This window comes from Muscardinus avellanarius, assembly GCF_963383645.1.
Source record: "Muscardinus avellanarius genome assembly, chromosome: 5".
NCBI classification, from domain to species: Eukaryota; Metazoa; Chordata; class Mammalia; order Rodentia; family Gliridae; genus Muscardinus; species Muscardinus avellanarius.
The window spans coordinates 61,540,548-61,554,546 of NC_137790.1; the positions used below are offsets into that span (position 1 = coordinate 61,540,548).

The 13,999-nt window shown below is 41.5% G+C and overlaps 1 protein-coding gene across 1 annotated transcript in view; it reads left to right on the forward strand.

Annotated features, from left to right (window-relative positions):
* Window positions 1-8,903, forward strand: part of PLCXD2 (phosphatidylinositol specific phospholipase C X domain containing 2) — a gene marked incomplete at both ends in the record, with an annotated part of 57,152 nt that extends 48,249 nt beyond the window's left edge. The window contains 2 exons of the mRNA XM_080696041.1: window positions 195-436; window positions 8,744-8,903. Of these exons, the coding sequence (XP_080552167.1) occupies window positions 195-436; window positions 8,744-8,903 (402 nt within the window). The remainder of the gene's footprint in view (window positions 1-194; window positions 437-8,743) is intronic.
* Window positions 8,904-13,999: the final 5,096 nt, after the last annotated feature.

Below are 13,999 nucleotides of genomic sequence, written 5' to 3' on the forward strand. Positions count from 1 at the left end.
GCCTCCCAACCACTGGGATTACAAGCGTGCGCCACCATGCCTGGCAGGAGAGGTATATATAAAAAACAATTCTTGAATTTCCACCACATATACTTGCCTTTCCTTCCAGCATTCGGTGTAAAACCAAGGAATTAATATTCGGTATTTTCATGAATTGCTTCTCTCTTCTTTTTTTCTATGCCTGAACATTCCAGGTTCTTATTTTTTACCACTGTCCCTTCTACAAGCAATACCCCTTCCTGTGGCCTGGAAAGAAGATTCCGGCACCCTGGGCAAATACTACAAGTGTGCGAAAGTTAATCCTCTTCTTGGAGACCACCCTGAGCGAGCGAGCCCCCCGTGGCGCCTTCCATGTCTCCCAGGCGATTCTCACGCCCAGAGTGAAGACCATCGCCCGAGGCCTGGTTGGCGGCCTTAAGAACACTCTAGTTCACAGGTAAGAGTTTGCTTCCACCCACCAGTAAGGTTTTTTAAAGAATATTTATTTTGACTCCCTTCTGAATACATCACAGTGAAACTATAGTTTGAGGATTAAAAAACTCACCTTTAGCCAAGCGTGGCACATACCTTAATTCTAGTACTTGGGAGGCTGAGGCAGGAGGATTGCAAGTTCAAAAACAGCCTCAGCAATATAGTGACCAACCCTGGTGTTTTTAGGGTTTTTTGTGGGTTTTTTTTTTCTGTTGTTGTTTTTTTGGTATGTGTGTGTATAGTGCTGATGATTGAACCCGAGGCATTCTACCCTGCGCTACATCCCCAGCCCGACTTTTTATTCTTTATTTTGAAATAGGATCTCACTGAGTTGCAAGTGGCCTCACTAAGTATCTGAGGCTGTCTGCAAACCCCTATCCTCCTATCTCAGCCTCCCGAATACTGGGATTACAAGCATGTGACACAACACCTGGATGAAACACTGTTTTTGTTTTGTTTTTGTTGTTGTTGTTTTTGGTTTGGGTTTTTTTTTTTTTTTTAAAGTAGCCGGTTGTGGTGGCACACACTTATCCCAGTGCTTGGGAGACTGAGACAGGAGGATTGCACAGGTTCAAAGCCAGTGTTAGCTACTGAGTGAGGCTCTCAGCAAGTTAGTGAGACCCTGTTTCCAAATAAATTATAAATTAGGTCTGGAGTATAGCCCAGAGGTAGAAAAGACCCTGAGTTCTACCGTTCCACCCCCAATACCACACACACACACACAAACACACACACACACACACACAAGTTCTGAGGGTGTAACTCAGAGGTACAGTGCCCCTGATTTCAATCCCCAGTACCAAAACAACAACCAAACCCCTTATATTGTAAAAAGCTGTACATTTGAAAGGATTACATTAATTGTACAAAGGATCCCTAGCACTTTGTTAAGAAAGTACACAGCATCCCAAAGTGCTCTCTAAATCCTGACACTGGTCCCATCCTGTTCCTGCCCTTGCAGATGGACCAGGAGCTCACTTATTTAAGAGGCTCGGGTTATAGAGCTCTGTGCTGAGTGCTGAGGATTCAAAGGTGGCCCTCCAAGAGTTTGTTCCATAGTTTCAAAAACTTCCTTAGGGCAGAATTAAACCTGATTGTGCGATGAGGGAAGAGCCACTCCAGTCATTTTGTACAAGATGATGGTCTTTATTCTGGACACCAAAGAACCAAATGAATGGTAGATGTTGCTGAGAAAAAGGATGGTGTGAATATGAAATATATCATATTCTTACATACACATGTACACACGTATCATATTCATGCATACACACATGTATGTCATATTCATCACATACGCACAGACGCAGACACACAGAATGCTACAAATATATTTAGAGAATAGGTCATCCCTTACAGTCCAAGATGAGAAAGCTAGTATGTGGGGGAAAGAATTACAAGAATCAGTTTGTTTCCTGAGTTCCAGACAGTGAGCACAGTGTTCAGATAGTGAAAGGTTCATCCAAACACTCGTCCCCGTTTACCTGGTTCTCAGTGTCGATAGAATGAGTTTGGACAACAATAATTCACCTAGTCAGAAGTTGAGATGGCAAGAGGCACCTGCAGTCTATTATTTTGATAAGAACTTCCCATTGTATTAACCATGGGCAGAACCAGAAACCCTTCTCTGTGCTGCTCTACTAAGTCTTGACTGAATTAGTTTTACTCAGCTTAGAAGAATCTCAGAAGCCATTATGATATCTCTTTGGAGGATCCACAATTCTAAGCTTTTTGTATAATATATGTTCATGCATTCTGACCTTTTTCCTCATGCCTTTGGTAAATTAGTACATTGGTGTTACTTATTTATTCATTCAAAACAAACTGAGCTCCTTGGAAGAGGTAGATGCAAAGATACAAGATGAGGAATATAAACTCTGCCTCATGGAATTCACAGTCTCACAGGAAAAAGTAACACGAACATAAGTAATGTGAAAACCACTCTAATAAACATGTTTTCAGAGGGCTGTGCTCACAAGAAAGTGGAGGTATTTTAAAAATAAGGATAAATTATAACTGTGGACTATATTCTGAATACAAAATACGTTTTGCAAATGATTTCATTTGATTCTTAAATCCAAGCCAGCCTTTATTTTTTTATTTGGAAACAGGATCTCTTAAGCCAGCAGGGCTGGCTTCGAACCTGCACAATCCTCCTGTCTCTGCCTCACAAGCACGGGGATTACAATCATGTGGCACCATGCCTGGCCAAGCCAGCCTTTAGAAGGTCATATTGTCTAAAGTACTTTATCATCCCCACTTAAGATGGGACTCAGTTGAGCTGAGTGGCCCAGACCCATGGACCTTCCGAGTCAGCAGCCTGCCCCAGACTCTGGCCTTCTGTCACCCACCGCACCACCACCTTTCCCAGTGTTCAACACTGACATGGACACAGATATCTTATTACTCTGTTACTTTCCGCTCCGCAGGCCTCTTGCCTTCTTAGTCTTCTTAGTACGTGCATCAGGTCAGATCTCTCTGGTAACAAGTTCATCCACAGTATCACCATGATTTTCATATTTGCAAATTCCTAGAACTTTAATCCAGCTGCAGACAAATCTCAGCAATGAGGGCAGCCTGGGCCCTAAGCCACGACATCCCAGTATGCCAGAGCTCTGTTCCAACTGGGAGCAGGCAGGTGTCCCTGAGACTGGAAAGATACATTGGCATCTTAAGCCCTGTTTGTCACAGGAATACCATGGGCATGATCAGACATTGCTATTCCTGCACATCAACCAAAGGAGGAAACACAGGTCTGGCCAAGAAGCTGTTTCTAAATGCCAGCACATCACGTGGCTGTCATTTCCTCCAAACTAGGGAACAAGTACAGGTCCTTCTCCCGAGGAGCAATACCCAGAGGTCTGTCCTAACTGTTCCTGGACTGAGCCACACAGAGGTTCTGCCTACTGATTCTGGGCTCTGGTTGTCAACTCAAACCAAGGGGAAGATGACAGCTATATTTCCCTACAAATATAAAGTTGCTTTTCTCAGCATGAAGTTAGCCCCCAACCCTCAGTTAAACTTTGGACTTTTTTTGTGTGTGTGGTACTGGGGTTCCTGGAAGCCTTTCTACCTCTGGTTTACACTCCCAAACCTATTTTATACTTTTTATTTGGAAACAGGGTCTCTTAAGCCAGCATGGCTGGCTTCAAACCTGTGTGATCCTCCTGTCTCCGCCTCCCAAGTGCGGGGATTACAAGCGTGCGCTACCACGCCCGGCGGGACTTGAGATCTTTTCTACCTTAGTTCATCTTCAGAGAAGGAACACACACACACACACACACACACACACACACACACACACACACACACATGACTGAATTACTATGGTGGTTTTCCCTAGAGTCACATAAACCTGAAATTCAGATTCATAGGATAGCACTCCCACTGAAATCAACTGTAAGTAAAGTTTGCATAAGCCCAAGGGCAGAGAAACCACAGAACTGTAGAGGGGACATGGACTGAAATTAAAGGGTCTGAAGTTGAAATGTGACATGATCACCATGAGGGGCTGAATTATGTCCCTTCTCCCTTTGCCCCCAGTTCTGTGTTAAAGCCCTGGGCTCACCTCCTCAGAATGTGACTGCACTTAGAGAAAGAACCTTGTAAAGGGGGTAATTAAGTGAAAATGAGGCCATTTATGGTAGGCCGTAGTCCAATCTGACTGATTTCCTTATAAGAAGAGGAAATTTTAAATGCAGAGAGAGGGAAAGGCACCGGGGTATGCACATACAGAGAAAATGTCACATGATTCTTCAGTAAGAAGGCAGTCCTCTGCAAGCCAGGAAGAGAGGCCTCAGCCCAAGCCTGCTGGCACCTTCATTGTGGCTTTCTGACCACTGGAACAGGAGAAAACAAACATCAGTTGTTTGAAGAAACCAGCGTGTATTTTGTGACAGGAGTCCTAGCAAACTAATGTGGTCCCTTGGTAACAGGGTGACCTTGGACAGGTGTTCTGAGGTCTTTGGGCTGTGGTTTTTCCCATCCCATCGATTGAATAGATGAATAATACCTCACTCGACTGTAGTCTTAACCTGAAATGCCAACCCTGGTGCCTGGTACAAAAGGCATGCTGCACCTGCTTGGAAGGAAATCCAGGACCCAGCCTCATCCACAAAGGGACCTCGAGGTCACATGGAAGTTACTAGCCTGCTGTGGTGCAGCCTGTGGGAACTATGGCCTCAGGGGACAGTCAGCAATGTCTGGCTCAGTCTTTTGCATGGATTTCTCATCCTGGTAAATGCCAGGAGTTAAGAAAATAAAGTGGCTCCTCCTCTCAGTGGGTTCACCATTTCCCTTTCTCTGGTTATTTGATCTGCGCCTTGGGGAAGGATGGCCCAAGGCTGACACAGAGCTCTTTGTCACTAGAGACCACAGGTACACACCTGTCCCCCATTTCTCTGCTCAAGCCCCAGGGATCCTCTAAAGTTTGGGTTCTGGCTGCTGGTGGCTGGGGTTGTTGGCCTCCTGGCCTTCAATTCTATATTCCTCATGATTACCAGCAGAGGGCACCAGCATATCATGCTTCTGATGGATTTTTTTTTTTTTTTTTTTTACAAAAGAAAGTGTGCTCACTACTTCTGTACCCTTTACAGGGGCCCACTGTATCCTTTATGGCCTCTACCTCCAAGGGAGGTCTGCATTTGTACCCTGTCACTATCAGGCCACAGTATTTTGTTGTCTAAGCAGCAGGATGTGATTTTTTTATTTTATTATTTTATTTTTTTGTGGTACCAGGGATGGAACCCAGGGCATTCTACCTCTGAGCTATACCCCCTGCCCTATTGTTTATTCTTTATTTTGAAACAGGGTCTCACTTAGTTGTGGAGGGCTCACTAAGTAGCTGAGGCTGTCCGCAAACCACAATCTTCTGGTCTCAGCCTCCCGTTTACTGGGATTTTAAGCGTGCACCACCACGCCTGGCTTTAGGTGTGAATTTTTAAAGGAATTTTCTAAACTTCAGTTCCAAAATATCTCTACCTTATGCTATTCCTTATATATCTTTATTTTTGTGCCAAATACTTACATGGTACTTACTGTATCCCAGACACTTCTCTAAACACGTTATATACATTATTTTATTTACAGTATCTCCCTAAAGTCTGAGATAGCATTATTCCTATATTACAGGGGAGAGATTGAGAGGCAGCAAAATTTAGTAAGTTACAGTCATATTGAGATGATTAAGTGAAGAGTCTAGCTAAAAATGGAAGTGCTCCTGGGAAGGTAGTCTATTCCATCATAAAATGTAAATTGGTTTATGAGATGTATATAGCTGATGGCTGGTTAGTAGAGTCCACTGAGAGATGAGACCCAGGACTGATTATAGTCATCAGGTTAAAAGAATAGCAAGAAGAGAAGGGGAATCTTCTACCAGAGCCATCATAGCATTGACTTCCTGGATGACTGAGTAGTCAAGCTGTATTCTGCAAGAAGAGGGACTGGATTTGATGGAGAAAAGAAAGGGAAAATTGACAGCCAAAGAGTGTGGCCAAAAGAAGAGAAAGGGACTAACTAATATAATACCTCACTCACCTTTGACTTGGGCTTAGAGCACATCTTTCCTAAAAAAATTTCAAGCCCAAAACCAAATGTAAGCAGTAATATCTGTCTTTCCTTAAGTCAGTTTACATTTTTGGGTACTTAGTGAGCTGTTTCTACCACAGTTAAAAACTATGAGCATACTTTATTGCTTTCTCCTCGATAGTACCCAGGGTATTACATTTGTTACTAATTTATAAAATATTTATTGAATTCAAGTTATTTATTTATGTTCTTAAACTCTGAAATTCTTTGAATAAAAATTCTGGCTGTCACATAAAAATTCTTGCCTTAAATTTATAAAAACTAACAGATTGTGTTTGTGAGACTACTGATTAAATATTACTTTGTTAAGAAGCCATACACAGAGCAGGGCATGGTGGCACACACTTGTAATACCAGTATTTGAGAGACTGAGACAGGAAGATCACAGGTCCATGGCCAGCCTCAGCTACTTAGTGAGGCCTTCCAAAACTTAATGAGACCCTTTTTAAAAATAAAGAATAAAAAACGAGGCTGGGGATATAGCTCAGAGGTAGAATGCCCTTCGTCCCATCCCCAATACTGCAAAAAATGAAGAAGAAGAAGAAGGAGGAGGAGGAGGAGGAGGAGGAGGAGGAGAGAAGGGGAGGGGGAAGAGGAGGAGGAGGAGGAGGAGGAGGAGGAGGAGGAGGAGGAGGCGGCTGTGGCGCACAGTAATAACTACTTTCTGCATGGAAAAAGTGAAACCCTACTTTATACCATATACAAAAATTAACCTGAGATGGCTCTTAGAGCTGAGTATAAAAGTTAAACTCATAAAGCTTCTAAAAGAAAGCATAGGAGAACATCTTTGTGAATTGAGAGTAAACAAAAGTTTCTTGGATCACAGAAATTATAAAAGAAAAAAATTGGTACATTGGACTCTACCAAAATTAAGGAGCTCTGCTCATGAAAATTCATTATTGAGAAAATTAAATAATGAGCTATGGAATGGGAAAATGATTCACAAAATATATCTGAAAAAGACTAATATGTAAAATTCTTCAACAACTCAACATTAAAATAAGAAAACAAACTGTAAAAGAATTAAATAGGTACTTTGTGCATGCGCACACACGTGTCTCTGTGTGTGTGTGTGTGTGTGTGTGTGTGTATCTGTATCTGTGTCTGTGTCTATGTCTGTGTGTTACTGGGAATTGAACTCAAGAGCATTCTGTCTCTGAGCTACACTCCCAGCTCTACTTTATTTTGAAACAGGATCTCACTAAGTTGCTGAGGCTGGCCAGAAACCTGTGCCCCTCCTGTATCAGCCTCCCAAATATTAGAATTACAGGTGTGTGCCACCATGCTCAACTAACAGGTACTTCTATATTCAAAAATGGTTAATAAGCACATGAAAAATGGTGCAACACTGTTATTCATCAGAAAAATGCAAATTAAGACGCAAGGTGCCACTACCCATACTAATCACTAAAATTAAAAGGACTGACAGCATCAACTTTGCCACTACCCATACTAATCACTAAAATTAAAAGGACTGACAGCATCAACTTTTGGGAGTATGTGACGTGACCCAGCCCTTATGCTTTGTTGGTAGGAATATGCAGTTGTTACAATTGCTTTGGGAAAAGGTCTTGCCAATTCCTATAAAACCAAATGTAAACCAACCTTGTACTATATCCATTTTATTCTGTAAGATCTAGCCAAAAGAAATGAAAACAAATGTCCATAAAAGGACTTGTAGAGGAATGCCCATAACTATTTTATTCATAACAGGCCAAAACTGGAATGAGCCATGTATTCAACAATAAGAAGAAAGATCAACACACTGTGTTATAATCCTGCTATAAAATCCTATGCAGTATTTTAAAAAGAGAAAGAAAAATACAGATATTTGCAATACCATTATGAATTTCAAAACCATTATACTGAGTAAAAGAAAGCACACACAAAAGAACACATAATGCATGGTTAACGTGACGTTCTGGAGTGGGCATATCTATTCTATAATGGCAAGAAGTCAATACAGTTGCTGCCTCTGGGAGAATGGAGCAGGAATGAACTGGGAAGGAAGATGCCAGAACTTTCTGAAGAGCTGGTAATGTTCTGTACCTTGAGACCAGTTTGAATTATTTGTATACATTTGTCAAACTCAGCAAGTGTATGCTTGAGATGTATGCATTTTATTGAATGTGACCTTATTTCTAAAAAACAAGGAACACATATTGAACCCTAGTTCATCATATGAATGCTGAAGTAGTTAGGAGATATGTACAGATGTTTTTCATAGGACTATATAAAATATAAGATGGACTGATGGAAGGATAGCAAGAATCGATGGATAGATATACAGCAAGCAAATATAGCCAAATTTTAGTGCTAAAATCTAGGCGGTAGATACCTTTAGTTACCATAAAATTCTTTCAATGTTGCCATATGTTTGAAATTTAGGAACTCAACAATAGTTGTACTCTTGAGCTTAGTGTTTCAAAGTTCTGATGACATGGTTATCACTTTGGCGTTTGGGACAAATAATCTCCTCTTCCATCAAAGAAATCCTGAAACGTTTATCTGATGGAATAGAGACAGCTTTATCTTTGATGGAGATATAAAGCTTCAATGGACTGACTCCCAGGGGCTTCTGCTTTTGACTTAACTTTGTTATATTAATGGAAATTTTTGTTTCTCTTGGTGGAGAGTACTTCTAAACTCAACTGTCCGTTCTGTCTTCCCCATACTTTCCTTTGTGTAGGAATCTTCCTGCCATCCTGGACTGGGTGAAAACTCAGAAGCCTGGTGCCATGGGAGTCAACATCATCACATCTGACTTCGTGGACCTGGTGGACTTTGCCACAACTGTCATAGAGTTGAATGACCTTCTACAGGAAGACAGAGCTTTCGCTAAATGCTGATTTCATTTTTGTTATTGTTGTTATTATTGTTTAACTTAGCGTTGAAGTTGTTGATCCAGGGTAGAGTTCTGAAGGATTTCCTGTTAGGATGGCCCCTGGGCAATGATAGTAAAGTAAGGGGAGGAGAGCTTTTTCTTTTTTCCTTCCTCACGGGGCTATTGGATAAAATTACAGGGCTTTTTATTGCATTTCTCCCAAGTGAGACTTAAAAAAAAAAGCAACACTTAAGTCCAAGGGAAGAAAGCATGCTCCCTGTGATCAAGATTAGGATCTCCCCAATGGCTTTTGATGGTGAATGGAATATGGAAATAGGTTCTCCAAGTTCCACTGGAATATGGGTATCCTTTAATTAGCCCTGTTTCCTGTTTTCTTCCAGGGTCTTGCATTGAGCCTGTGAGAAGGCTACACTACACCAGAAAGGCATTCCTGGTCCTAAGAATGGCTCAGTGCAGCTGTGGACTGCCTGGAGGGGTGGTTCTAACTAACATCAACCACAGGCTATGAGGGGAGAGGGAGCCGCATCCCCTGTTCTCTAGGGTTGTATAAAGAGAGGAAAACCTATATGTCACCAAGGTGTTTCAGCCACAAACTATTTGGATGTAGCTTGTGCTGATAAATAGTGCATACTGCCTTTGGTATCAGAAATATGTTTCCCAGTTTTAAAGCATTGATACCTTTCTATTTATTTTGGCTCTTTCTTGAAAGTGAAAGAAACAATGATGGGAGACCTTTTCAATTTGGGGCCCAACAAGAGACAGACATGCATGTTTGTTGCATGCCAGGTTTTTTTTATTTAACTCTGTAGCTTTTCCTAAAATGACTGCATCATTTTGGCAAAATCCTCTTTGAAGTGGGGTCTTCAAGCCAGACTTTGGAATTGCATTTCATGACCATCTGCCGAGGACTAAGGTCTGCACTGTGGGACACAATGCTGAGTAGAAGGTGCCTTGTCCATGGCAACACAGAGGCCGGCACAGGATGTGTGGGAACGTGCAGTAGCATCAAAGCAGGAAGCTCCGGGCGGTGTGGAGGCATTCTGGAACTCCTTGAAAACAAGACTACCTCGGGGACAATTTTGGATGACTTGCATTTCATCAACTGAGAAATACCCAGTGTTGGAATATTTCCAGCAAGTGTCTGGATTGCTCCACTTTCTGCAGGTTGTTCTGAGCCTACTAATAACCCTGCATGAGGGCTTTGAAACTCAAGAGGGGATATTCTCTCTGTTTTTCTTTTTCTTTTCTTTTTTTCTTTCTTTTTTTTTAAACTGATGAGCAGTGCTTATCTCTAAAGAGCCCTCTTGTGTTTTGGTTTGTTTATTTATTTATTTATTCATTTATTTATTTATTTATACAGTCGGTATCTGCAGTGCTTCTAACCTCAAAAACACTCCCACAGGAGCATACTGACCTTTTCCTAACCCAGGACAGATGCTGCTATGGTCTCCCTGCCCTCAGCAAGACCACGAATCTCAGGGCTGTGAGTGACCTTGGACTCTGCTATAGATGCCCTGACCTGCTCAATCCTGCTGAGGACAGTGTGTGTGTGTGTGTGTGTGTGTGTGTGTGTGTGTGTGTGTGTGTGTTCCAGATTCAAGAACCACTACCAAGCTGCACACTGGAGCAGAAGATGAAATGGTCATGAACAACTCACAGTTCTTGAGGCTGAGAATTTTGCAAATAAAGGAGCTAGAGATAAAACTGGGTGTGGGACTGTGTACACTCTGATGCCCTGCCTGAGAATCCCTAAGGAAATGTCAACTTTCAGATTCTTAAGAAGAAAACAGAAGCTTGAAGTTCTGAATGGATGTGTGTGTTTATAAAGATTGCTGGACCCCTCTTCCAACAGTTTTCCATTTCTAACCTTTGATTTCAGAGCTGGATTTTGCATGCTGCCTGTAGTAGGGGGTGCCTTAGGTGAGCTACTGAATGCATTATGGGTCTCCCAGTCTTTCTTTTCTGTAAAGTAACTTAAGCTCCGACTTTTTCCTTCACAACACAAATCCCTATGGGAAAACCTGGTTTAACTTTTCTTGGTCTTGCATTTGTATCCCTCCCTAAAAAGATGTCTGTACTGCTACTGGCAAAGTCTGTAGGGCATTCTGTAGATAGGAGGAAGAAAGTAAGTGCCCTCACTTTCAATTCGGTTATGGAACCCTAGAGACTAGCTCTGAAACCCCTGACCTACCCTCAGGGTTTTATTTTTACTCTTGTTCCACTTTTATTTTGTTTTTATTTCTTGATCAGTTGCTAGGTACTAGATCATTTCCCCTCTTTTAACCATTTGTTACTTGGCAAAGAGACAAGGAGGCAAGAGGAGAATTATTCTGCTCTGTTTTATTTGAGCCTCGGCTTTGTCCAGGTCCTTGGTGCTATGAGACCAGGTGTATTGACAAGTATCTGTACAGGCCAGAGATGCCCTTTGGCTGCTGACTGTTCAGTGAAATGTTTACTTGATTTTCTCCCTTAGATCTTAAATATATAGTTGCAAAGGAACTTGAATTCTAACATGTAAGTGCACCTCCGTGTTGGCATGCTAAGACAAAAGTCATCAAGTATGACACAGAAGCACAGAAAACCTCCAAGGCGACATGCGTAGAACCCTTCTCTGCATGGGGAGTGCAAAGTCCTACTCCTTCATGCTCTTTTGAGTTGCCAGCCTTGCTTGCGTTTTGCAAGTCTGCATAAGTCCGGGGAGGCAAAAGAAAGATTATTTATGATTTTCCCAAATAAAAGCTCAAATTTCTACCCCCCCCCAAAGACCTACCATATTGTAAAGCATGTATGGTTTCATGAGACCAAGCAGGAGAACTCGGACACAAGGCACAGAAAGAAAACTGACTGCAACCATAACAATAGTGACCTAACCACACCAGTTGTTCTCACAAGGCAGATCAAAACAAGACTCATGCTTGAACAGAATTTACATTGAGGCCAACTAAAATGCCTCTTGATTAGCCAATTAGGACTTAGTTTCACAGAGTTCGGGGTTATATGTACTCTGAAATATGGCTAGGTTTGTTTTTTTATGACCATTCCAATATGGTTGCATTTCTAGGACTTTGTGGTAAAGGGACAATCACAGGTTTCAATTAGGTCAGGGTGGCATGTGAATGTTTGAGCTTTGAGCCTATTAGAGGTGGCAGGTGGTGTCATGAATAGAGAAGAAATGTCTAGGACTGGAGAGAGAGGTCAAAATGGGACTTGATAAAAGGGGATGATAAATTATTAAGGATTAAATTTTATATTAATGGAAGTTCTAAGAGGATCCTGCAAAAATTATATTTCTTACATTTGACTCAATAATTATTATTTCATCATTTTCTTCAGTACTGAATCCAGAGAGAACCCTGAATTATTTTAGAACAGTTAAGTCACAGTTCAAACCCAGGATTTTTTATCAATGCAAAGAAAAGCTCAAGATATGTGCCCAGGCAATGATGAATCTTAAGAATTCTGGTTCTTCTTTCAGGACCTCATATGTACATAAAAGAAAACATTCTGAAAATTAAATGGGGCATTCTGGTGTGCCAGGATTTCCATCTCTGGTTCTCTGACTCTTACCTTTAGAAATTGCTCCCCAAAAGACATTGATTATAACCCAGCTAGAAAGCTTAGCACAAAGCTAAAGGTGGAAACAAAAGAAATTCAGACTAAAAACCAGCTACTGCGTTTTTCTGAACAGAAAAAGGGCCATTCGAGATGAGTGCATTGCCACAACTGAAGCTTTACCGTGTTCTTTACTGGCTGTTAGGTTCTGGGAAACCAAGTTGGCTATGAATGAGGCCCAGTGAGTAGGCTCCCTTCCTGTAGCTGAGCAGTGATTCTAAGCTAAGCTGTCATTGCTTCTTTTGCCTTAGTAAAGATTCTGAATACTACTTTAGTGCTCAGTATTTTTGCAAACTTGTTTGACTAGCTCCCCCAAAATATGAGGGCCCTCATGTTTAGAGTAAATGCCTTGTATTCAGGGGAAATAGAGCTGTGGTAATTATTCCTTCTGCACATGTGTGTGGAAAATACTACTTGGGCTTATTTACTTAAAGTGTGGTGTATGTTGGTAGAACTTAACCAGGAATGCACCCTCTCTGATCTGTACAAGGAAATATATAGCACCCACAGAAATCTGCCAACATGTATTTGAGCTCCTGAGAGATGAGCTTTCCCAGTACACACTAAGTAGCCTGTTAGACCAAGATGAGACAAATAGAAATTGATAGCATCCAGCATCCAAACTGACGGAAGGTTTGTTTGGTGCAGCACAGAAGGACATGGTTATCCCTCTAAATTCCACTAACTTTCCTGGACACCTTGGCCTTCCGCCTCAGACTGGCCCTTGGAATTTGCCACCATAGCTTTGAAACCCAAAAGGGTTGCCTTGAGAAGCTGATTGGATGACAAGTGCTTTCACTGGAAACTGTACCCTTAATTCCAGATGATTCTGATTGGCTCTTTACTGCCCCACAAGATTCACTATCTCCTTAGCCTTTGGTTTCCCCATTTTACTACTAGAAACAGCAAAATTAATGGCACTATATTCTTGAACTAGCCCTAACTTGGAAGTACAGACTAGAAAATGCTATTGATATTCTTAAAATAGCATGCTCTTAGGATGCTGCAAAAAAAAAAAAATACTTATATATTCTAAGATACTATCCTGCTTTAGATATAGTGTTTGAGCACCTTCAAAAAACTCGTTCTTAGGACTTTTCAAACTCATTTCTAAGCCAAATAATTTAGATAAAATATTTTTCCTTTATTTTCTAGTAGTTCAGTCCCCAAAGTCTGTTCAGACAATCCCATCAATAGTGTGGAGGTCTCTTCTGTGTCATTCCTTCCCATCTTCCTCATAGAAGACCACTTTCTCTTCTTGTCTTCTGGCCATCCTCCATTACTATTAATTGCAGGATGCTGGAAAAAGGCACGTGCATTCAGTAACGTCCAGCACACTGTTAACATGGGTCTTTGATCCTCATTTTTCTCGCATGCACCTTTTTTTCTGTCCCTCACCACATCCAGTCATTAGAACTGTACTTGGTTGCAGCTCAGAATGTGGGACCAATACTTAGTTCAAATAGCACAGGCTTGCTCGCAATCTTA